The 27,863-nt window shown below is 36.8% G+C and overlaps 1 protein-coding gene across 7 annotated transcripts in view; it reads left to right on the forward strand.

Annotated features, from left to right (window-relative positions):
• Window positions 1-733: 733 nt before the first annotated feature.
• LOC112452622 (TLD domain-containing protein 2) overlaps window positions 734-27,863 on the forward strand; it is a 143,968-nt gene continuing 116,838 nt past the window's right edge. For 3 of the 7 annotated variants that reach the window (XM_025012921.1, XM_025012920.1, XM_025012924.1), the window contains exon 1: window positions 16,024-16,458. Coding sequence is in view for 2 of the 7 variants with exons in the window: in XM_025012925.1 (XP_024868693.1) it covers window positions 1,217-1,236 (20 nt within the window). In the remaining 5 variants the exon portion in view is untranslated. Of the gene's footprint in view, window positions 1,237-16,023; window positions 16,459-27,863 lie in introns of those variants that run through there. The other 4 variants (XM_025012925.1, XM_025012929.1, XM_025012922.1 and 1 more) reach the window with 2 other exon arrangements.

Consider the following 27,863-nt stretch of genomic DNA (forward strand, 5'->3'; position numbering starts at 1 on the left):
AACATGCGGCAGTTCCATCAAGTAAATGGCGTGCGAGCGTGGTATCGCTGATGGATACGGTACATCGTGTTGACGGCGCAAACGCGCGACAGTTCCGTCAAGTGAATTCCGCGCCATCGTATAGCTTAACGAGGTATAACGAGTATTTTCTGACTAATTAAAGTGCGCGAGTAATAATCAACGGCGATTGTGATATTTTCTAAAGAGAAAATCCGCTACCATACCAGTAACAATTAGAATATGATTTATGCCCATATGATTTATATTCAATAATTAATAACATTATTAATTATTATCAGTCATCATTTATTCATGACCACAATGTCACGTTATTCGCTTGCTTCTCGCCTCTTTTTCACTTTTTTCTTTTGCCTTTTTTACACACACATCGCATCGAAATGATCGAAATTATATCTCGCTCCGCCGTTTTTACCGACACGCCGGCCGGGCCGCTCGTTCGCGGCGCGGCCGGCAGATGGCGGCAGCGTTGCAGGCGCGCCGCCCGTCAACAATCGATGACGGTTCGGTGCCGCGCGAGTCGCGAGCGGTCGCGAGACGACAGGCGTCCCGTAATCAGGCGTTTTCACCGGTGCGTAAAACGCGTCCCCTCGAATTCCCACGGAATCGCGCGACGCGCGGTGTGCCGTTGTTTGGTTTGCGTACTCGGGTACTCCGGGGCCCGGGCGCCGCGCCGTCGGGCCTCTCGGTTGGTGCGTGCCGCCGCGCGCGCGTCGTCCGGGAGGATCATCGACTCCGGGAAAGTCGCCGGAGCCGCGAAAAATTCCGCACGCGGCGCGTTCTTGTCACCTTTCGTCCGTCGTTCCTCCCTTTCTCCCCGTCCCTCTCCCTTCCCTCCCCCCTGCCCCTCGCCCGCCCGTTTCCCTCCCACACGGTATTCGTCCGCGCGGCGCTACGTCGCTCGTCGTGCGTGTATGCGCGGCCGGCTCTATGCGACCGCGCCGCGATTCTCCCGTGTGAACCGTGCGATCGTCGTGGATCTTCGTCGCGTCCCCGGGGACGGGATCCTCGGCTCCCTCGACATCCATCGTCGCCGACGCCGTCCGGGAAAGCCCCGTCGTCGTCGGAGCTGTCCGCCGACAGGCGCCGGAGCACCGTCCGAGGGAGAGGAAGAGGAGGAGGAGGAGGAGGAGGAAGCTCGACACCTCCACCGAGAGGGCTTGAGAGGGCGACCAACAGCGGATACGGTTAACCGGGGATGGCGGACCAGGGCAAAATGTGAGCGAGCTCTTTTCTCTTTACTTTCTCTTTTGCGTTCTTTTGCGCCGCGAAGGGCGAACCCTTCGCGAGGCAGAACGCGCCAGTGTGGCGCGCAACGCGATTTAAATCGACTTGGGAACTGTTCCCGATATAGACGGATTTATTTGAGTCTCCCTTCGATCGACGCTGATCGGTATCAGCAGGGTCGATCAATATTTAACATTTAAATATAGTTGAGTTATCAATTAATCCGCGGAGATCCGCGGTTCGAACATTTCAGAAACCGCCACCTGATTCTCCGCGTTGTTTTTTTTTTCTTAATACGTTCTACGGAGTAAAAGCTTGATACTTTTTTATCAAACGGCTCTTGCGGGACGTGTTTTTGCATTATTGATGCGCTGCGGCTCCTCTTTACTTATTGAAAAGGTCCCGTAAACCGGAATGTTTACGGGCATTTAAAGCCCTTATCATTGGCCCTGTCAGTTAATGGAGAGAAATAGGAATATCTTAAGGGCTAACTAGTCCCTCGTCTTCGTTTAACTTTAGCCGTAGGAAGGGACGAGAGCTAAGTTTAACCGACGTTGAAACCGATCCGAAAATGAGCTTTCAAGCGCTCTCAGTGTCCTTCGGGACCTGCGTCATCGTTCTATGAAAGAGCATTACGACGACGTTACCATGCATGGAAACATTGGAAACAGTGCGCAAGATATTAGAGTTGATTTCGTCAATTGCGCATCGAAAGATCCAATTGCTTTAACATTATCGAGTTTTTCTTTTTAAATTCAACTTATTTGCGGTCGGAGGGCGACGTCTAGTTCGAGACGTATCGACTTTTAACGTCTTTAGCACGCGTTCTCCGCGCCGCGCCGCTTTATCGGAAACTTGACATTTTGCTCATCAAGTTGTTCTAAGGACAACTGGACCAGCGAATTGGCTACGCGACTACGCGGCGTGCCGCAGATGTGCAAATGTAGACAGGTAGAGTTCTATACACGCAATATTAACGAAATAGGTATATCTCCGATATTCCGTTGTATCTGAAATGGTGACGCACGGATTCGAGAAAAAAAAACACATTGGATCTCGAAACGGCTTTTGCTCCGATCGGTATTTTGATATTTACGGATATAAATAACAATAGCGTATAAAATATGCAGTAAAGAGGTTCGGGGTATCGTCATGTCCGGTTTCATATTCGGGATGTGTATCAATCAATATTATTATTACGTTAAATACTGATGTTATAATCTATTTTTAAATATACATGATGTATGTATAAACGGCACTTTATTTGCAAAACAAATTATAATTATTATCTATTGTTATTCTCTTCAACAAGTAAATGATGAAAATTCAACGAGATATTTTGTTCATAATGTTAAATATCGTGATCAAATTCGTGGGAAGTACCTAGAAGTGATATCGGATATGTGCATAAAAGTTTACGAGTAATTTTAATCGAATGCACTTTACAGGAATTTATTTATTTGGATTATCCCAATTTTGTCGCTTATCAGAAACAAAATTAAAACGAGATCTAACGAGTAAAGTCCATTAACTTCGATTGATGCTTTCGGAATTGCTTTGTAAGCGTATAAAAATTTGCATATATAATGTAAAATTATCAATCGCGTGACTTAATCGTCCTAATAATTTCATTTGTGTAAATTCGCGCGCGTAACGCGGTCGCGAAATTCAAAAGCTCTTCAGATCGCACGGGCGACTCTTGTTGAAAGCTGCTTTTGGAGACATACAAGGATCACGGTCTTTCTACGCCCACGTAATGAGCATGAAATTATGGGTGGTGGCTCGCGCGTGCAGGATCTATAGTGCAAAAAGTCTGGGTCTGAAGCAACAGCGATAATATATAGATAATACATAGAAATAAATGAGCCTCTCAGAAGCTAAACTGATTAACTCCATTTTTATTATCAACTTAGCAACTTACTCAACTTACTTTTTCTAAATTTCTTAATTTTAGTAGAGCACGCGTAATTATAATTTCATGAATCTCATCAACTTTTTTTCTACTTTTTATTTCACACAGTTGATCAGTTTAGCCTTTGAGAGACTCAAATCGAAGGGGAGTTAAAAAATATAATACAATTATATTTTTTGGAAGGTACAGGCATATATTATACAATTATATTTTTTGGAAGGTACAGGCAGGTTGTTAGCCTAGCCAACCTCCAATCTGGAGGATCGGATCTCAAATATAGAGGGGTACTCGTGACAAGAGATACACTCTCGGTTGCCATTACTCTTTCGAGAGGTGGCGATCGAATAAAAACCGACGATTTTTGGTCGGATTTGAACTCGGATCTTCGGCTCGTTAGAGCAGCGCACATCTTTCTGCGCCACGATCGCCACTCTATGTCCCTCCTCCTACCGACCGGGATTATACCGGGTACAAGTGTTATTATTTTTTCACAACACCTCCACGGAAAGTTCGACTTTCCATGCCTGTAGAGAGGGGCGAAAGTGGCCAATTTCACGCCAGGACGGCATTAGCGGGACGAAAGTAACCACTTTCCTCCCTAGGGCGGAAAGTGATCACTTTCGTCCCCACTGTAAAAAAAAGGTAGTAGCCTTTGAGAATCACGATTTTACTCTCGAAACATAGGACTTGGCGTATTGATTAAAAGAAATTAAAATACAAAGATAAAATTGTGCAAGTTGAAACTTGCACATTGCTTCCTCATAGTTATTAAGTGTGCAAGTTGATGAAGCATTATTTTTTTCAATGTATAATTTTCAGTATTTATTTGTGTTGGCTTCCTCATAGAGGAAGCTTTGTGTGCGAAGGTTTCTACTTAAACACTTAAAAACTCTAATCAAGCAATGTGCAGGTTTCTACTCGCACACCTAACTCTTTAGGAGCCTGTCAAATATGAACATTTTAACTCGATTTCAATTATTATATAAATTAGAAACTGATGTATGTATAATTCTCCAAAATTTCAAATGTGTGTAACACGAGATCTAATCAATCAAATTTTAATGAATTATATATGAAATAGGGGTAGAAAAAACTCAAAAATATAATAGAGTTAAAAATAGATCGCTATCTCAAATATTGAGAAAGATGCAGCGTAAAACACATTTTTCAAAAAAATGAAAATCTGCATAAAATCTATACCGTTTTATGGATTTTAATAAAATTTGAGGAGGACATACTTTCTATGATACTCTATTTGTGTGCCAAATTTCAACCCGGTATCTAAAAAATTGTAGAAGTAGATGCGTGTACAAAAAATCCGTACACACACACACACACACACACACACATACATACATACTTCCGGACATTTTTTACTAATACGATTTTTCGACATTTTAGAACATTCTAAACCTATTTCCATCAAAATCTCGAAAAAAAATTTTTTCACCATCACAAAGCTTCCTCTATGAGGAAGCAATTTTTGTAAAATTTACAACTATTATAGTGGGTAATTTGAGACCCATTATAATAGGTGTAAATTTCCACACATTCTTAATTTGTGTAATTGTAATACAAAATTACTTTTTCCTTCCGTACTGTTATTTTGTAAAATTACAGCTATTGCCCACTAACTATTGCTCAAAATTACCCACTATAATAATTGTAATTTTACAAAATTTTTTTACAGTGCCGCTAAACAGGGACGAAAGTGGCCACTTTCCGCCCTGGGGACGAAAGTGATCACTTTCCGCCCTAGGGAGGAAAGTGGTTACTTTCGTCCCGCTATGCCGTTCTGGCGTGAAATGGCCACTCTCGCCTCTCTCTAGGCATGGAGGTCGAACTTTCCGTAAAGATATTGTGAAAAATATCGTGTGCACCTCGGGGCGAAAGCTTTTTCAGACTCGTGTGATTTGCCGCCCTCGCCTTCGACTCGGGCGGCAAACTTCACACTCGTCTGAAAAACGCTACTTTCGCTCCTTTTGGTGCACAATATACTATAATATTTGATGCAATGACGCGCGATAATCGAATTTTGAATAAGCAGATCGGAGTATGTTCGAGTTTTTTTTAGTAGCACGGTATATCTTAATTATGGAATTACCGACACGCGTATATTCGAGATTTTTATTCTTTTCGTACTATATTTGTTACTTCAATGGCGCAATTCGTATTTTTATTTATTTATTAGATTTAAGATATGGGCTTGGCGCTTATCGAGCTCCGTATATAAGTTTCCCATTCGTTACTCTTATTGATAATAGTGGTAAGTTATGACAAGACTCGGTGTTGGAAGGGCGTAATGTACATAGGTGTGCAAGGCACACCCCGAACCCAACCTTTGCTACGGCCGTAGGCGGCTTGCACACGTTTCCGCCGCGCATTTTTCCGTACAGTGTACGCGAGCGCGATAATGTGTAGCGTCTAAATTGATGTTTTGTTGCGAATACCATTTTGCGAGTATTCTCCAACACTTCTATCGCACCCCGCGACAGTGATACACGGTATCGCGTTCGTTGATGTACGGTTTCCTACGGGCAAATGCAAGTAACTTGGTATTTCCTATATTGATTGGTCACCTAATTTTGATATTTCGATATTTCGATATATTCAGATACATATATATTACGTATTATACTATATTTCAAAGTGTTGTTTAAACTGGCAACGTAGTTCGGGTAATTCGGATAATTCATCAACTCGATTAATTTCGATCTATATTGATCGCTCGACGTTTTGATTACTTAGGACTTGATTATTAAGCTACCAGATTATTAAAGCCACATTAAAGCGACATGCTTTTGTCCACGGTAATCGATAAGCGTTTCCGTAGAATTCTGTTTGTAGCGTGTAGATCGGACGATTGTATATTGAATAGGTAAATCAAGCTTTTACACGTGTGAATTCGAAAGAGGAGAATCGAAGTGATTGTCAAGTCTTACAATATGTATATATATATATGTCAAATTGCATTACATATCGCGCTATATGAGTGTGTGACTTTATACAGCGGTCGATATTTGGGCTAGATTCTTCAGATGTATATGATACCAAGACATGTGGTATATACCGGGTGTCTCACGATGAAATATTGAGAACTAAGGGATGTTTCATGTTGGATTCCGTTGTCGTAGAGGTCGAATGAGCTCTAGAAGCCCGTTGTCGTGAATATACGATCGCGTTTGACCATACAATTAAGAACATAAATTCAATCTAATAAGAAATCTTCCGAATATTTTTGTCTTTTGTAATGTTTATAATATTTTGTAATGCAATTTAATTAAATGCAATTTAATTAATTTATTATTTATACTTATATTTATATTTTAATAACCAATATTAATATTTTCTGATATATTTTTATCTATTTTGCTTTATTAATACACAAAGCTAGCCAAACAAATGTATATAAATATAAATATATGCATTTGTTTGGCTAACTTTGTACATCAGTTTTTTTATTTATTTAGATACAGATTAACGCGTTAGACTATATGTATGCTATATATATCTATCTGTTTAATAATGATTAATAAAATATCCGTGAACAATATAATAATTTAGATAAGAATCTTCTTACTGGTTTCGTTTTTACAATAAATTTTTTACTTAAAATTTTATTTGCGCTATATTTATTTATACAGACGTCGTCTTATCAGAGATGTCTGCTTACAAGATGAGATTGTCTCTCTTGTAAAACTGCACACGTGTGCTCTATCACGAAGAGAAAAGATGTCAAGATGTCGGTAAATTTTGCTCTTTTGTTCTCGTTACTTATCTCGCTCAGCTAACGTACGTTAATTACGACCACCGTTCTGTTTCCGTCATTGCTTATCAGTAAATTTTCGTACGTGCTGATTACAGAGATGATTAATATAGTTCCTAATTTGGGAAGCTATAAAAAATGTCGGAGCAGTGAATTACTCTAGTCAGTAATTCCCATTTAAAAAATTATTGGAATGGTGAGAGGAGTAACGGTTTTGTTTTGTATTTCTGTCTGTCTTGAAAAAAATATTTTGCACTAAAGAACATTTATATTAATTTTTCGTCGAGTTTTTATACTAGGTAGAAGAAATTTAAAATTGAGAATTATCTTGAAGTTTTAATTTAAACAACATGTACGATGCACTTTTTATCTAAATTATTACGTTGTTTGTATTGGTTCGACCGAGGGATAAACCGTTGAGGGCATTTTGTCGAGGCATTGCTAGGAATTATTCGGAATCAGTGGACATTGGTGGGCATTAGTGGTCATTGATAGGCCTTATGGGCCCCACAAGGCCTATTAATGCCCACTAATGCCCACCAATGCTCTCCAATGTCCACTAATTCCTAGTAATTTCTAGCAATGCCTCGACGAAATGCCCTCAGCGGTTTTCCCTCGGGTTCGACGATCCAAAAGGCATGGGGATGTAGACTTGACATTTAAATGTATTCGTAGCATGCAATCATGTTGTGCAGTGTACGCACCCGACAAATGGAAATTTTCATGAATATTTTGTCGCTTAGCCGCGTGCTTATTGAAATGATTGTTTTGGCGCAATAACCATCCAGAGTGCTGTTTGAATTATGTAGTTTTTAATTAGAAGCATCGTTGAAGTTTAGTGCATGGTAACATTTATGCGTTTGACGTCAATGAGAAAGATGAGGTAAGAGCAAAGATAGTTCCTTTGCCTTCACTAAGTCACATGGTTTAATTATGATCCTATTTGATAACCTTCCCCGTAGTCTCACTAAAACTTGTTGAGAAGTTATTAAGATTTATGTCGAATTAACTTCAAAAGTGGACGAAAGATATTAAAAGATAGACTGTCCTTCGTAAAGTAAATCGAAGGAAAAATAATTGAATTTTTACGTTAATTTTTTTTTCTAAATAAATAAGTTACACTTAAGAATACAAATTTCCATTGTTCTATATTTTGTCTAGTAATTATAACAAAACAAAAGAAAAAAGAAAAAGAGAAAATTGGTTTGTTTGCGCGTTTTATTTTTTGAATTTTTCGACTAGTTGGCATGTTGCATGCATGGGGCAATTATGCAAGGAACAATTAACGTTATTATTCTATTATAATTAAGGTCTGAAACTGCAATTAATTTCGTACAAACGCATGAAACAAATCTACGTTTTATTCGCGATAATTTCAACAATTAACGCAAGCTCCAGCTTTCCTCATCTGCGGTATCGAAAAAAATCAATTTATAAATTCATTGGTTCCTATGTCATGCTACAAGCTGTCTCCGATTTCATCAATTTATCGACGTTGTGTCGGATGGACAAATACATTTTTATCGCGTCCAAGCGACACGGTGGATCGACGTATAGGAGAAAGCGTAAGCGATTTTTCGTTATGCGTCATTCAGCTTGATTTATGCATTGCATATAGTACATTACGTGTATAGTAATTATCAGGAATCAAAGTATAAACTAGAAAAAAAGAGGATTTTATTAGATTTGCATAAATTACATACAACGAAGAAAAAAAACATCAGCTTTTTGAAATGAGATGAGTCTACAAGTATCACAATAATATTTTAATGTAAAATGATTTTATAATATAAAATCGCACTTTTGATACGTATAATCTTCATATTGATATACCTACATAAGTTTCCTTAACTGTTTACTTTTTTTAATGCCTTTTTTAATGGTGTTTACAAATCCTATTTTCATTTAAAGTTTTCAATCGCTTTGGAAAATTTCTTGAAGTTTGTTATTGAAAACGCGGTGGTCGTTAATTGTAAGACTGTGACAAAAGAGGAGTCGAACAAAAAATGGCCGAGATAAGACACGGCGTTTTTTCGCTCGCAGGCGTCCATTTCGCACGAATGTTTGCGATGGTGTATCTCAGTTCATTTGCTTAGATACATGTGCACGCGCGGCCCATGGCTGATTATATGCAGAGCCGCAAGAGAGCCACGTGTGATGTGTGGGGTTGTTTTCACAGTCGGATAAGCTACCGCATCCGCTTTTCTGTAAACTGGCTCTTCCCATTGCGGATTTTATCGGGCGATTTGCGCCTGCGATAATTCGCGCTGCGAGCGTACCGTGAGAATGACGACGAACCGCGACATATTATATCGTTAATTATTTTCTGTCGCGACTGACTATTCGCAGAAACTGCTTCATCGCCATTGTATGAGGTATTTAAAATTAAAGCGGATCAAAGTTACAGTTTGTGTGTAAGGTCCGCTTCAAACATGGAACTATGTATCATAAATTACGAATATCATTCGTACTAGCGTTGTATACCTCGTATTATAAACGAAGCGGGAACATAGAATGAATGGAATAAATTACTGTCGACAGGTCTACTTCGTTTCAGAGATAATAATTATCGGGCTATCATTATTACTTTCTCAGTATCGTAGTTTTTAAATTTTCCATCATCTTCAGGATATACTATACGCGAAACTTTAAACGTGCATTATTGATTAAATAATTAAGAAGTTTGTGGGATTTTAGCCATCGTGTACGAAGTAACAACTGTTAAAAGATCTTATCAAAGATCTTATTATAGAATGTTTTACAATATTTTAATAACGTATTCTGGAGATTAATTAAAGATTTGTTGTAAAATATGTTGTAAAAATGTTGAGGTTACAATGATTTTCGAGTTGTAAGTTATAAAAAAAACTACTGACATAATGAAGTTCAGGCTTGTAACACGCTATCGATTTGTCATTCGCTATATTGACTTATCGCTCAGCTGATTTTACCTTTTCTGTAATGTTTCGTGCGTAATAGGTGTTACACATATATTATAGCAATCAGCTGATAACGTTAAATTGATTGTTAATAGCAAATTTTAACTATTACATGCACATAATTTAACCTTCTTTTTTAAATAAAAGTTTCAGTTGATTAAGTAATTATAATTTTAATTAAAAAGAATGATTAAATTTAATGTTAAATCTATAAATTTGAAGACTAAAGATTTTGTGTTCATAGAAAACATGGAATTTATAATTTATTATTGTTATTTTTTTTTCAAATTTTTACGTTCCAAGAAGAGTGAAATTATGTGATTTTATATAAATAAAGAAGTAATAAATTGTTACATTTTTCGCGGTGATTTAATTTAATTTGTTTTTGATTTTTTAAAATCACACACGATTTCACTTCGTTCGGAATAGGATTTAGAGAAGCGTAATGATAAATAAATCAACTTGTTTTTAATAAATTATACTTTTTTATTTACTTTTAATAAAATGCTTTTGTGATTGAAACGAGGGCAAATTTTATTCTTCAAACAAGTTAGATTTTAAAGTGCATGGCCGGTAATAGCCCATTCGCTAAAATTAATGCGAAAAATACGAGGAACGGAATATTCAACGCTCAATTATATGATAATACGTTAAATATTTCGTAGCGATTGAAGCGGCGAGTCTCTCGGTTGACAACACGCGGCGCTCGGTACTCATTGTTTATAATTTACATTAACGTACGGCGTATTATTATTGTGTACGCGCGATCGGCGCGATCACCTTACTGTCATTCGCACGGCGAACTTCGAACAGGCAGACAGGCGGCGTGAGTCGGTTCGTTATCGTTGTTATATCTCTCGAAACGCGATTATTCCTTGTGAACACGTAACGATTATCAGCTCGGGCGTTTAATTAATTCTCACGATTAACGAGTCGTAAACGTATTGAGACGACGACTGCCTATCGAAGCAGTTATTTTGCGTAATTTACCCACTCGAAGTAGCAATCGATACGCGAATATATGGATATTATAAATTATTATTTCATGGTAATTACGTGCGATAATAATTTCTTTTATGATACTTGGATTAAAATGTATATCGCGCTCTGAACTCTTTACTGCTTCAATTATAATGCACTTTATTATTTTTTTGTATCGAGAATGTGGAATAACACGCAAATCGTCATATTGATTGATTTAGATAATGCAAAGCTATGACGTATTTATCATCTATATCATTTGTCAACAATATCTACTACTTCGCGAAATTTATACATTTGAAATTTTTTATATTATTCAGTATCGTATGTGCAATGTGCAATACTGAATTTTTATTGCGTACTTTCGGTTGATTGTACCTTAGTTGCTTAATTGGACATTAACCCTTCATTATTCGCTTCCAATCTTTTAGTTATTAATCTTTTCGAACGTCAACAAGTACGAAAGAGATAGTGTTTGAGTTCGTACAGTCGTAACTAATTCCATATTCTAATATTCGTCAACTGCGCAGCATAAATTCGATGTAATGTCGGTGATTCGTTAAATATCCTTTGCCGCCCAAGGTTCGCTCGTTGCATTATTTGTGAGTCAACGCGAATATTGAACGTACCCAGTTATATCGTGCACTATAATTATTTTTTTCATCATGATACAATAGAACGTGCGTCGCGCGCGATTAACGCCGGGAGTGCCGTGCAAAAGTACCGCGTAATCGTTTTGGTAATTAATGCTTGCGTGATCGTAATTAAACATGTTGTCGCGAGCGAGTACTATGTGAATGCCATGGAATAGTAACGGGCGTACAAGAGGGGAAGGAGGGAATAATCCGGAAATTATTGGACAACGGCAACGTAACGCGGAGGTGAATATTATTTATTTTTGGCACTTGGGCGGAATTAATTGTTCACGATAGTATTACGTGTATATCTCTCGTACCTGCACGAGAGAAACCGATAGACTAGATCAGCTGTGCAATAAAAGCCGATATCACCCGAACCATGAAAATCAATAACAGATAACATAGGTGCACGTGTAAGCGCAATTCGGACCTCAGCGCGTGAATTTCATATGATGTCACGGCCAACTTTTTGAGCAGATATATAATTCAAGAATTACATCTTGTAGAACTGCATTATATCTCAACATTTTTACATTTAAAATTTTTCGACAGTAATCTCAGAATACCGCGCTATTAAAATATTGCACATTAGTTGTAGAATCTATTGTTAAAACCTATTGTTATAACGGTGATTCTATAAGTATATAGCACGTTTAAAACCGTATAATATGCAGACGAGTAAACGAGTGCGAACAACTACGAATAAAGAATATGCTTCGATGACTGTGAATGGCGTTGCGAATACTGCGGTAACTCATCGAAGGAAGTTGTTCATTCGTGTTCGTTCGCGCTCATTTGGATATACGGCTCAAGAAAATGGTCAATTAGATTTTTCAGATTGAGCTTCATTTTCGAATTTTAGTCGCAGTGTTTTGCGAAACGAATGAAAAATATCGCCCGAATTCTCATTAAAGATGGCCTTGTCGCTTGAACATATTTTCCACTTTTTTTTTCTATTTTCGATTCGTCGAGCTTCACGTTTTCATTATATCCTCTCGTTGCACTGACGTCCAAGGTCTTCTATAAAACGCGGGGTACGCTTTTATATAAAACTCATGAGGCATATTCAATGGTATGATTATAATTAGTCAACGGTTAATGGTAGACTGATAAAGGATCAATAATGGTGCGCAGCTGTTTTCAATCGGAATGTCGAATGATGAAATATATGTAGACTGCTTTACTGACTCTACTTCACTCTAATAACGCAAAGGATATATACATATGTTAAAATGTGTGCTTAGTTTTATAAATATCTTATTTACCGATATAGGTCTTCAGGGAGAAATATATCCGGACATGATTATTTACTGCATAAAACATACACGATAAAAAGGAATGTTGCTGACGTAGCAAATTGCTGCTACTGTGTATTTAATGTGGAAGCTTTTTCGCTATATTATATAGATAACTAATTGTCTAATATTAAAATTAATTAATTAAATAAATAAAATTGACAAAGTTAATCAAATAAAATTAAAATTAAATGAAATTAATTTAATGACGATTTTTATTTAATAAATTTATATATAGGTAGAAATATAAATTTTCTACTAAAGCAAAATGCTCTAGCAAATACATATATATATATATATATATATATATATATATATATATATATATTTAGTTGTTGCAACACAACCGTTATAGCCTTGATAACGATATAGAAATTAATTTGTTATTCTAGCGAAATAATTGATTATTTCGCTGATTCAATAAAATTAAATTTTTGGTAAATAAGATTATTTCTAACTGTTTAAATTTTTATTTTTAATAAAGCTCTTTGCGCTATTTATATAATAAATGATATTTGTCACGACAGTGCGCTCTCTTTATAGTATTTATATTATAATATAAATATAGTACGGTTAGATGCCTCTATCTATACATATATACCTACACGAAGAGAATTTTTCGTTATATTTTACCGTTAAAATCACTACAAATGTGGGACAACTTGGCAATTAATCAAATATTATCGATAACAATAGGAATTTTTGAAATATACAAAAGACATTTTACAAACAACGTAATAAAAATTACCAAGCACATTGGTAATTTTTGAAAAATTATTGAAATTTTACTATATATTTTAGTAAAATTAATCAAACATATTTTATATTTTATCGTAATAGATATTAATATTTTTTATTATGGTAGATATTAATCAGATAGCTCGTATAAAATTCTTCGTAATACATGTCGCACTATCATGAGATTTTCAGGATAAATTCTAAGAGAAAATTCTCTCTGTGTACTACGTTTGTCTATATCATCGTGATTTATCGCTAATTTTGCATTCGCTGCCATGCTTTCGGGTTGAGCATCAATAACGTTCTTGTGATTCGTGGCGAGGGGTTACGGATAAACTGACATTGACAGAGGTGTATGCACGCTGGTACGGTAATAATGCGCGAATAATAATTCCAGCGATGGATTTCGCTATTTATAGATAGCGACGGACTTTGTTAGTTAGTCGGTTGCGAACGGTGAATAATATCGGAGCGATGTTGTGATAATATGATATTGATTTTTTAATCACGATTATCTAGCCACGCGTGACATCGATCGGCCGAACAGCTGATGAGCTTTCTAGCGTTAATTCCTTGAAACATCAGATTGATTCTGGCAGAATCTTGTGATAGGATCAACTAGACGACTAGAGTAATAGGGACATGGGGATTAATTATTATTAAAACGAAGCATCTCGAAGATTTTGATTAAACTTTCATACTTAATTATTATTCTCAATTAAACTTTCTTTGCTTAGTTATTGTACTATTTATTGTTTTTTTTTTTATCAAATATCTTGATAGTACATAAATCTCTTTACTATTTATTGTTTTTTTTTTTTTAATTAAATATCTTGATAGTACATAAATCTTCCGTTAAAAAGTAGATTGAAAGAATATATACAATATTTCAGTAAGAGTTCCAAGGATACCTCACGCAGACGATGCATGGTTAATTATGGTATTTTTTTTAACGACATTATCTGATTATTACATTTTTTTCTAATTTAATATTTACAAGAAAAGGTGATTATAATATCTTAATATTTCCGTAACGATTATCATGTTTATAATGTATATGGAAAAATATCGTTGTATCGATTATCTCTGACCTAACATTGAATATATTGATACCTTGGCCTCGGCATGGGTGACAAAGTATCGAGCAGAGTCGCACCTTTGGTAGCACCGTGTGTGATTTATGCCGATGGTTAGAAACGTCTGTCACACGCTGGCCCTCAATGAATCGTGGCGGAGTAACGAAACGTCAATTGGATCGGGACATTCTGGGCAAGGGGGGATCGGGGAGACCGTCGATACCGAACGACCTTGCGGCATCGACCAACCCTCCGCTCTTCTCTTGGCTTTTCGAGTCTATACAGTGCTTCTCCGTTTACTACGCCCTCTTACCACCCCCTCTCTTTCTTTCTCTCTCTCTCATTCTCTCTCTCTTTTAGTCTCTTTTACCCTTCATTCTCTCTCGCCCTCTATCTTTCTCTCGTTTCCCTTTTTCCTACCGTTCTCCCAGGCTGTCTGACTCCCTTCAGCCTTCGAAAAAGTTGTGATGATCCGTGTACTCGATTTGCGCGTTATCGAGAACAAATTAAATATCCGTTCGCGTCAGATCATTTAACTTCACTGCACATTGCATCACTTGCGCCGTATCATTTTTATCATCGATGCATATGGGCGTATGTTTATCTTTGTATTAGTGCGAGAAGTTTCATCGATTACTCGATGCATCTGCTAATGCAGGAAATCATATCTGGACATTTATCACAGCTATAATGACAGAAATTTCACACATTTAATAGTATAGGATTTTGCAAGAGTGTAATATGAGAAAATATTATTCTTTTATTACAACGTTAAAAGCGTCTTGATTTAATTTTGTTTTTTTAAATATAAGTGAAGAAAATTTTCATTTATTGTTTCTCGGTTCTGAATTAAACGTATTGCTTTTACAGTGATCCTAATAGTTTCTAGAGAGCATTCCGTATAATTTTACTTCTTTTCGGGGCAGAGTGTTTTTATATAGCATTTTACAGTCGTTGATTTGACGTAACGATGTATCGACGGTGCGGTAGCGATGTTTTTACGGTGAAATAATGATCGGAGGGGTCCGCAAGAAGATGCTCGTACAAGAACCGGGACGGTCTGTCTCTTATCTTTTTTTTTTTATTAGACGCAATTTCTCAATGCACCGTCGCGACGACACTGACGGGTAAGACAATGGCGGGTAAACGAGGAGGAGTCCATTCCGTTGGCAACTCGACAACAGATCCCGTCCATCTGCGTCGTGAGGGACGGGCGGACGAGACACACGAGTAGAGCGCGAAGGGAGGTGGAGTCTCCACCCGGCGGGGTGGCTACGGTCCTGGGGTCGCCGAGGGTGGGTTAGGCCGTGACGCGTTCGGCTCGCGAGGGGTGGGAAAGGTTACCCCGCTGGTAGAGCGGGAGGGTGCCCCGAAGCGCGGAGGGTGCGCGCTTCCGTTTGAACATCGGTGAAACGTCAGTTACCTCGCGACGATCCTTCCGCGAGGACTTTGTCCGATCGCGCTCGATGGTTCTCGATTGTCTCAAGATTGCGTCGCGCTCGTTCCGCAACTAGTTTCTTAGTTAACTTTATGCGTAGATCAGTTAACCTCGGCTCGCAGTGCTGCAAAGTCTTGAAAGAGACCGGAGAGTCAGTTGTCGGTTTACGATTATCTCCCCGGCTTTATTCAACGGTTAACCACCAGGTGAAGAAGGGTTTGCGCTGAACGCGTATGATTCTTTTCAGCCTCGGTTATCTGTCCATACATTAATCTTAGGTTTCTATTGCTATCTTGAAGAAAAAAAAAAACGGGAAATTATCTTTCGGATGACTTTATCGAACGGTTGAGTAGAAGTGAAGGTGAAAGAGATGAATGAAAGCGCGAGTTGCTAAATGCGTATGCATTTTCAGCGCCGATTTCCAGATAAGGTAGAGAAAATGAGAATGCTACAGTGGATACGTATGAGACGTATTCGTTTCATTGCTCTTTTTGCGGGGATAATGAATTATTAACATTGTTTTTCTCTGAATGAGGCGCGAGATTTGTTTGTTTCACTCTATGAAGCGAGAGTAAAATCTGTCTACATTAAGTTTGATAAATCTATCTACATTAAGTCTGCATATTCGTGAATAATGAATATTTTGTGGATATTGGGGGCTTTGGCAGTTTAATTGAAAATTCAAATTGGCCGGAGAATTTATCATTAAAATTAACACCCTCGCGTTTATAGTCGCGAATTTTCTGTCGGATATAATGAACGAGCTTATATAATAATAGACATAATATTACAGTGTCTGTGTTCGTTTTATTTTATTTTTGGCTATTTAACAGATGTTGTGTGATAAAAAGACATTTCTTTTTTGCCTATTTGCAGTCGAAATCGCGAGATTTTTAGGCACGGGATTTACATATATCGGGACTGTTCACATAAATGTTAAAGGCGAAGGTCCCGATGCATTCTTATTTGTAGGTAAACAATGGCATCAGGAAGTTGATGCGCTATTGACGTACTACTGACGCATTATTGACGTGCATGCGAATAAATCTTAAACGGTCGTTCTAAACCTGGCCCTTGTCGAGAACCGGGATATTTCTTGATTAAACAGGCAGCATTAACACGCTGTTACGCGCGCGCGCGCGCGCGATGATGGGACCGATAAAAACGATTTCCATGTCGACACGATGGGCAATTACGGTGGTGATAATCACTTACGCGATGCGCCCGCGCGCACAGACTTTTGTTCGTCAACTTTTTTTACGTATCTTCTCGCTAGAAAATATGCACCGCTGACGAAGATAAGGAAAGCGAGTGAACTAGACTTGCGGAGTCCGCGTTCGTGATCGTGAAACCGGAGCTGGCTAATCCTTTTCAATGTAGCCATTTGACTTATTTCCACGCTGAAACATGGGCAATTACCGCGATAATGATCACTACGCATAATTACATGCACGTAGACTTTTGTTAACTTTTACGCCTCGTCGGTAGAATACTTGGAAAAAATGTATGTTTGTCTCATTTCGCGTGAAAAGCAGATCATTGAAATATAGCTCGCATAATTATATGCTCTAAACTCGGCTCTAAAGGATAATTTGAATTTATTGATGGTTTAAATGAGTTTATTTATTTATTGTGCTGCTATTATGTAATATTTGCTAAAAATGCACATAATAGCAGCTTGTTAAAATGCTTGTTAAAAAATTTTACAAATTTATAACTATTTTTCCTTTTTTTAAACAATTTTTTTAAAAACGACTTTTAAAAAAGCCGTGTAAGAAGTTTTTATTATTCTTCGTGAGTATCTATTGTCGCATATTTTGACAGTTTTGTATATCAATGGGTTAATAGTGTAATGTAATAATATAATGTAATAGTAATAATATAATAGCAGTGACAAAATATATTTTCTAAAAAGATAAATTTTATTTTTTTATATTAATTAATAAAGACTAAAAGAAAAGGGATGACATAAAATTATTGCAGAAAGGAATTAATTCAAAATTATAGTAAAAATAAATCTAAAACTAATTAGATGTAATAGTAATAGTAATTTTATCTATTTCTATTACTACTTGTGAATTCCTTGAAAACACGCGCTTCAGCCACGTGCCTGGTTTATCGAGGCATAAAGTAATGCTTGTGTATGGCATTTGGACAATCTCTCATTTCTCTTGATCTATTCTCTCTCTCTCTCTCTCTTTTGTTTTCTTGTCTTAACGACAAGACGCGACGCGGTAACACTATGGGAAAATTTTATTGAGACTAGCCGCGGTACGAGAGATAAAGGAACAAGTCGATCTCTTCGAGATCGAATAACAGGATTCATTGAGGCGCGCATCGTCGCGACGAGTGGCGAAGGGGGAAGATGAGCTTTATCGCTTTTCAATCTACCGAGGGTTAAGTACGCCGGGGAAGCACTCTTCTCGAATGCACTCGACTGTTGGAATTCTGCCAGCGAAGGATAATAACCTTCACCCTTGCCGGAGATCATCCGGACGTTTTGCATTAACGTCGAATTAAAACGATGCGTCGTATTGCGTGACATTGATTCGAGGCGTGCTTTCGTCTTTTTTTCTTCACGTACACAGACTATATTCTATAAATACATACATTCAATATTTTCTGAATTCTCTCTCTCCTTTTAAGCATTTAAACGATATTTTAATATAAGAAATTAATACTATGATAAAAAGATAAAAATGATAACTATCAAAATTACTTTATTATTTCTAAATTTACCCTTTGGCCTTATATTTCACATCGATATTGGGTAAATTAATTTTTTATTATTATACATAATATATTGTATCTCAATGTTTAATTTAGACTCATATAATTCTTTCTCTTTAATTATAATTATAATTTGCATCTCTACATCATATATACTTAAACTTGTGCTCAATTAGTTTAGTCATTAAAATCGTGTACTGATATTTTCTAATTTGAATCTGTCTAGAAACAGATTTGTTTTGCGCGGAGTTAGCGGCGCAATTTCGAGGAAACGAAATGACAAATCCGACATTAATTGGAATGCAAACAAACTATCTTTACGCACTATGGATTATATATGTGATTCTTTTAATAACTTTTAACTATAAAAGGCTGAATGGAATCTATAAAAAGCCGCAAAATTGCGAATATTTTTCTCGTAGATGGGAATTATTATATAGCGCACATATAAAGAGACAATATTGTATATTAAGTATATTTTAATCCGTACATCGTATTATACTGACCTCGATTCTTGCACTGATGAAATAAAATATGTCTGTCATATATTAAGTTGCAAAATATTTTATTACCAACAGCAAAGTGTTTTTCTTGTTATAGATATCTTTTGTTCGCGTCGCTTTATGTCCTTTGTTCTTCGGTAACGAGAGTCGTCCCAGTCGAACTAATTAAATTTATTAAATTGGACTACGATAACCTGACTAGCCGATATCCGAAAGTCAGAGATTAACGCGTTCGTTTCGATGTCCAATCAATAAAATTTGCCGGAAAAAGATCGTCATTATAAAAAAAATTCAATACAAAATAGAATTGTGATATCAGAAACGAAGAAATTTAGGTGTGAAATAAATGTGTTTGAAATATTCAGAAAATTAAATAATCTTTCTGATTGGCTTTAATAAAGTACATTTATATAGATGCAAATTTATTAATGATAGAATTATTTAGCTAATTTTCAATCGATGCTATTATAATTTTTGTGACACGCCGTTTTATTTGTCCCGCAGTCTACATCGCGTGTCTCCTAATGGGATTCTCTCGCCGGATGAGAAAAACACCGGCTGTGGAAATTGGCGTAGGCGCGGTCGTTTGTGAAATTATCGCGATTAATGAAACCGACTCGCTCGGGTGATTAATACGTCCAGATGATTCTAAGTGACATACCACTCTCGAGAATCTGCCGGAAACATACGTGTGCAGACATGAATTTATTTCTGTGACTGTGTCAAAAATTCTAATGACAAAATTGCTTTAAAATGCCAGTATTATTTTTCATTCTATGAATATAATTTTGTATCGAAAATGTTAGAATTTGTTAGAAAATGTTAGAAATTGAGATAGAAAAATATAAGTATATATTTCGGAAAATTTAATTTAATTTATATACTATAAAAATATAATTTTATATATACATATGTATATAATCTGGAGAAAGGATAAATCTGTTATCACACAAATAATAATCATGTGTGTGGAAATATAAAGGATTGTTTTCGAGACAAATTGTGACTTTCGAATTTGCGAGTTTTTTTCACGGAGTGTATGTTACTCCGAGATTTATCTATCGTGAAAAATGTATATTCAATGTCAGAGTGAAAAACTGACAGCCGCATTTAGCGCGAGATGCGTTGCAGCGCGAATGTATACGGTGCTTTATCTCGTTGTTTTCCCCCTTTTCGATACCAATTAAAAACGCGAGCGTTCCCCGAACGAAACGTGTATCTTCTCCATCTCTCGGGATTTTTTTTCTGCCGAAGCGAGCCTCGGTACAAAATGAATGTCCGCGGGTGAGGTTCCCTGCGCATAGCTGTTTTGGTTATTTGCAAGTCGTCGTACACTACAGCTATACGTCGTATTGATCGATGAGAGAGATAATAATAGCGACTCGTGGCACGATGCTGCTCTGATTTGATAAGGAAATTCATTAACGCGCCCCACTTTGCTCACATTCACTGTCTCTTTTTTTTTCTTATCGACCACAAACAGCGCGTCGATATTGTGGGGTGTTGCATCTGGATTAAAATTTGTGATTTTCGTCGATGAAAAATGAATTGTCAAACGTAATAGTGACGTAAATGAGTAAAAATGACATTTTTCTTCTATGAACATCATATTTTATACATACACCAGCTTATACGTGTATAGTTTGATAATGGAAATGCATGTCTATATTTTACGGTAATAAATTCACGCACATATATCCGTTATTAATCTTTCAAGCCGATATTTACTATATTATGATGTACAACATGGAGGAAAAAAATCAAGTTTTAAGGTTCCACTGATCAAGCAATAATAGTAAAAATATTTAAAAAATAGAGTAATGACAACTTATTCAAAAACTAATGTCGTTTCCCGCACAATTATTTAGGCTTATTGTTAAAGAACCTATATACATATAGATCCAAACTCAATATGCTGCGGATACTTATGTATTCATTCATATATCACATACACCGTATATACACAGATTTTTATGAGTGGTAAATTTGATAAAAGCACATTTGAGAAGAAGTGGAAACAAAATTTAATTCTATCACATCTAATTTAAGAATAATAAGAATAAAAATAAGATTAAAAACTAAATACATAATTTGATAGCAGTGTAGCAAAAACTTATTTTTTTATTAAATTCTTTAATTAAAAAAAAAACTAATATACTTCTGACTACAGAGCTTTTTCCGGCTTAAAGGATTAATTCTTTTACGTATTCAAATTGTTGTGCACAAAAGAGGTATCAAGTTCTCATTTTCGAAATGCATTTTCTGCACCAGAAAGATATTAAACATAAAAAAACAACGCATGCATGATTTCTCAGTATTTTTTCCGCGATATGCAAATACATTTTATATAGATGTTAATACAACAGTGATAAAACATAATCTCCGATTTGACGCGCTGTATTTCCTTAGAAATGCTTTATATCTTTTTTATTCTTTTTTCCCCCCTTTTGTTATTGCATCTCCCGTTGGTGGGAAGGATTTTACGGATGCAGCTGCGTCATTTTTATATTGTCGCGACATCTTGTATAATAACGAGGAGCATTTACATATGAGTCGTCCGCGTGCAAGCAGGTGCAGCTGCAGGAACGTTCGTTGCATATTTCGTTGGAAGTCCGACTTGCGCGACGAAGAGACGCCTCGTTTCCGATTGTTTCGCTCTCGCGAATAATGCGGCGAGTCTAAAGCACTGGGGATAAAGAAACGAAGGAGAATAAAAATTTACGCCAATAACTCTAAGAAAATTTTTTTCCGATTTGGACCCACAGTTAAGCACTTTAACATTCTTTAAAATAGATAGAATAGCTAATTACGATTTTTAGTTACGCGGTGTTATTTCTAGTCCAACTACCTAAAATTAGGGTTACGATATCCAAATAATTTGATTACTATAATCGTGCGCCAAATTTTTTCCAGAGAATGTAGGACGAATTGTGCACAAAGTTTTAATTGTGAATAATAAATAAAATTATACCCTGAATGTGAATAATAAATGAAATTATACCCTTTACGTATGGAATCTTATTTGCGTATGTATATACATATATTGTTAATGAATAAACAAAGAACTGTGCCAAAAGTGAAATGTACAACAACTGTCTATGTAACTTCTTGAATGAACATTGAAACTTCACTTGTAAATAATATGTGGCAAAAGAAACTTGTTGGCGCAAACCCTGATGATACAATCGGAGCCAAAAAGTGTACTACGATGTACAACATAGAGGAAGGAAAAAATCAAATTCTAAGGTTCTACTGATTAAGTAATAATAATAAAAAAAAAAAAAAAAAAAATAGGCGGTATTGTTCATTCACAGACGATATACAGATGTAATTAATAACTGAGCTACAAACAATACTAATGGACTCGGCATGAAGTGCGTGATAAATAATAAATTTAACAATAATATAGCATAAGATGTGTGATATAATGACAATTTAACAGTAATAAATCGCGATACAACATACATTTATCACTCGCATCGCGCGATATTTGTTCTCGCGTAAGATGCATCGGTGCGATCGCAGGTAAATTCAGCAGTGCAACATTCAGGAATGTTCGCGATCCACCGAGGCGGAATAAGACGGTGAGAGATCCTCCTGGAGCCTGGAGTTCCGAGGACCTCTCGCACCGAGTTGCATAGAGAGAGAGGGAGGACTTACTTTTTCGCGACTCGTTAATAATGGCAAAGGTCGTACTGCAACCTTGAGAGCCTTGCGCCGCGTTGTAAGAGGATTCATTGTAATCCAATATGCGCTACGTGCTACGAAACATCGCACCGTGCCGGATAACGTTCGCGACATGCTCGCGCTATGTAGGCGCGAGATAAAATGATAGGTCAGTGTATTATGGAGGTTAATGCCGGCGGCCGAATTATTTAACCCGCGTGTCTGTACGTGACCCATTTTGTTTTCGTATATATTTTCGCATTCAGATTCGCAAAGTTCATCTCGTTGCAATAGGATCATCCGATTTCCGTTTCTTTTGTAGCTTCATACAAATACCTACAACCAGCAATTTTCGTACCTATATGATTTTAACGAAAGGTAACATATTTTTACATTTTACACATACGCTTATTGTTACGATAGTATTAGACTGGTGTAAAAGGTCTGATATTTTCCCATCCAGCTTTGTATTAAATAAAGTTAGAAAATCGAATAAGTTCTTTGAAAAGGGGATTGAAAACTTTCTCTCTAGATGAAAAAAGATCATACTAAAGCGCGTGGCGGGCAATTCTGCCTCGATTTTGTCGGAGAATTTTGTTTTCATCTTTATTCGACAAACATGATAAACCTTTTGTCCCAATATAATGTACAGCATCGCGTCGATAGACATCGCTATATACTACCATAATACATACGTCACATGTGTACCAGGCTTGGTTGAAAGATACAAAATTGGGCGTTGGGGAGTGTTTGAGAACCTCTGCGTTAACATGTTTGCTGAACACCTCGGCCTTTCGGGAAGCTCCCAAGTTATTTTTATTGTTTCCCTCGCGCCCTCGATAAACGTTTATTTCCCTCTCTGATATTTTGCGCGAGAGATTCGGCTCACGTATCGGCCTCCAGGGCGAGGCAACTACTGCCATTTCGATTTTGACGAAAGCTTGGGCCAGCTCTCGGCACCAGCACGTTTCTCCATATGGATACGTTCCCAGTTCCCACATTGTCGACATATTTTATTCCGCAGTCGTATTCTAATTTGATCAATAGTAGATTATCGTAGAGGCTCTTTATTTAAATATTGCTCGATGCTTGAAAAAATTCGGTCTTCCTTCTTTTCCAGATTTTTGCGATTAAAAACAGATCGCGGAAGTTATTTTCTCTGTCATTTGTAACGTTTTGTTATACATATGTATTCGAAATTTTGGCAAAAGGCCGGTTTACACACGCAATGATTAGTGGCGCCAACTGACTGGCATTCATTGGCGCCAGAACCAACTGGCAAACTCACAAGTGTTTACACAGTGATTGGCGTATAATATGGAAAATATTTAACATTTATTAAACACACAGTAAATGACAACAACCATATAACCTCAAATTTTGAGGTTATATGCTTTGGCCAATAACCGCCAGTAAACGCCACATTACTAGCGTCAGTTTGCATCAAGTGTTTACACTTGCATTTTTACTGGCATATTAGTCGACTGGCGCGGCCTGGCGCCACCAATCATTGCGTATGTAAACCGGCCTTTACATTATCGTTGAAATATTATTTCGGTTTAACAGGCGCTTTTTAATAATTATTACCACAGAAATTTCTATATATAACATTTTATTGGTTAATAAGAAATAGCATTTAACTTTTTCTTTTTTGGGGGGAGTATTAACTTTTTATTTTGAAAACCGAGTAAATCACATTCTCTTCACCAATCAAATAATAACAAGTAGAAATATTAATCGACTCTATTGGTCATTATAATCATCAAGACAATACGACCATGATTTGATTCGATTATCGTCAAGACGCACTTTTAACCAAGGAATTGGTCCTTATAAATTGATGTAATCTTTGATACTTATATATAAGCATCTCATTTAATTTTATTCAATTTACAAGGACCAATTCCTTGGTTGAAAGCGCGTCTTGACGATAATCGAACCAAATCATGGTCGTATTGTCTTGACGATTATAATGGCCAATAGAGTCGATTAATATTTCTACTTGTTTTTATTTTGAATTTAAGAGTTTCGGATATTACATGTATACTCGCATGTAGAATTTCTGGAATTTTTAATCTGAAATGTTAATTCGTAAGGTTTCAAAATTCCCTGAATTTTGCGACGGGTTTATGTGCGTAAGGTATTTCCCTTAGGAATGCCTTTTGCGTGTGATTTACTCGCAGAATGGAATACTTGTGTGTGAGCTTGATACGAAGCGACACGGGAGATAGGGCACCGGGATATAATAGTTACATGATGGCTACGGAAAGTTCTTATCTGCACTACTGTCATAGCAAAGTCTGCTCAATTCCGCTGCGTTTCGGCATGCCGTACACAACGGAATAGATGAGTTTGTAACAGGGAGAAGATTGCATAAAATTACATAACGTGACCGCGAGGGAGAAAAAAAAATTACATAAATGAATATGAAGACAGACATCTCTTCTCTTAATTGTTAACAGCTGTTTTTGCACTTTCATACATGCACGAGCATTATTCGTGTTGTTCAATACGCAATACGTATTGATATGACGCAAACGTACATATTGCATATTTCATATTGAATTTATTCTTCCGAGTTTATGAATATATATGTATATAGTTGTGCACAATTAAAATGGAGCTACATGTTTTTTTTTTCGGTACAAAAAGCTCCGCCGACGCATTTAGCAGATTTATGAAATCTACAGTTTTTGTTCGCTTTTTCCTATAAAATAAACATTTTATTCAAATATTATTTATATTGCATACATACGCAAAATGTTGTAGGAGTGGTCATGCATTAATTTAAATTTATATAAAATAACTATTATATTTTAATACAACCAACGGATTAGCGAATTATTTATTGTCAGATGATCTTTGATTTATAGTTATATATATACAGTCTCTATTTATCACGCTTCGATAATATTAGTTGAACCGCTTGTGTATAGATTTAGGAATTTCTATTCAAGCTTTTTTTTTGTAGTGGCGCTCATTCGATCGCTCATTCAATTTGCGGGCGTCACACGAGGTAGACATTTTTATTATCGATCGACTAATAACACAGGCACACAAAAAATAAAAAGTGTCTTGGCCGAGACACTATACTAGTGTATTCCCATGTATTTTGACCCGCTGAATCCGAATCCGAAGTCAGAATTGTCAGATTGGTTCTCAGTTCCGAGCAAACCTCAAAACTCAACGAAACGAACACTTTTTTTTAGGTTTGGTGCTCGGAACTGAGAACCAAACTGACAATTTTGACTTCGGATTCGGATTCAGCGGGTCAAAATACATAGGAATATACTAGTCTGGTATACAGGCTAACCCACTTTTTTTGTGTGTGCCTGTGCACTAAGCGGTTCCTATGTATTTTGACCCGCTGAATCCGAATCCGATGTCAGAATTGTCAGATTGGCTCTCAGTTCCGAGCAAACTTCAAAAAAAGTTCAAAACTCCACGAAACGAACACTTTTTTTTTAGGTTTTGGAACTGAGAGCCAATTTGACAATTCTGACTTCGGATTCGGATTCAGCGGATCAAAATACATGGGAATACACTAGTGTAGTGTCTCGGCCAAGACACTTTTTATTTTTTGTGTGCCTGTGTAATTGTAATCAGCACAATCTTGCAATTCACAAATCGTTGTATATTAATAATTTTATTTGTGTTTGACGTTTTTACTGTTATTCAGTTAAGTAGTAGAGATAATAGCGAAAGTATTAACAAAAAAAAGCAAATCTTGATATTGATGCTTTAAATATTGATTAATAAAAGTCAAAAAGTCATAAAGTTTTGATTAAATATAAAAATGTGAGAGCGCGAATACACTCAACGACCCACGCGATGCTGCGACGCGCAGGTGCAGTGTCCGTACGATTGCAGTAGGCCAAGTATGGCCTACTTTCCGAAACAATCGCGCAATACCTAGAACATCTTGGTGGGCCAATTGTAAGTGTAGGAGTTTCAAGGGAATATGCGTGAGAATGACCCGCTTTGGTTGCTTTAGACGTGTCAAGGTCGCGTTTCACCTGATATTATCAGAAAATTTATATTTCATTAATTGTATAAAAAGATAATGTTGCGATAATATGTCGGGGGTTTGAATATCCAGTTCCGATTCTGTTTTAGCAATAATTTGAAAAGCTAAAATTATGATATGTGCGTCTGTTTATATGTCGAGCTTTATGTGTATTCTAGGGACCTTTAAACAAATTCTACAAACCGTTGCGTATTTAAGATCTGTTTATTACTTTTTAGAGAAGTCAAAGTTATATTTTTAGTTGAAATTAGTACTTAAAAATATTTGATATTCCTACCTTCTTTTCCACATAAAAAAAAGATTAGTCAAATAAAAAAGAGTAACCGATTATTGTAGAATATTAACGCATAACAATTGCATTAATTCGACAGCTCTCATTAACACTGCGCGGACACCATATGTTTTTGGAGCGCTCGCCCGGACACCTTGGGACTTGTAAGTCCAAAGCGTTTTGAAAGCGTAAGGTTTCAAAAAGTGATTTCTATACTTACATAGGCCGAAACTGTTGTAATTTTTTTTTAGTGTTGAAACGTCAGGAGAAAACTGTAAAATACGAAAACTCGACTGTGCCTTAAGGAGCCTTAAAAAGGGTGTCCGCGCAGTGTTAAATTGCTAAATAAAAAAAAAATGATTAAACAACCGTTAGAACAAAGTGATAAATAATTAAACAGGCAGTGCCTAAACACTGGTCGCAGATTGAAAATATCTATTCCTGACGACGATCGTCACGCGATTTTGACGAAGGTCGACGACGTCCGAGGATACGCACGAGGGAGAAGCGTGTCGTGCCGACGGATTAAATCACGGCATTAGTATCGGTTATCACGAAATTTTTCGAATGCCCAGGTAGTAGGGACACCCCGCGGTAGGTCGGTTCTTCGGAAAACGTGGCGGAGCGTGTTGGTTACC

The sequence above is a fragment of the Temnothorax curvispinosus genome, unplaced genomic scaffold (assembly GCF_003070985.1).
Source record: "Temnothorax curvispinosus isolate PA1 unplaced genomic scaffold, ASM307098v1 QBEX01003544.1, whole genome shotgun sequence".
Taxonomy (NCBI): Eukaryota; Metazoa; Arthropoda; class Insecta; order Hymenoptera; family Formicidae; genus Temnothorax; species Temnothorax curvispinosus.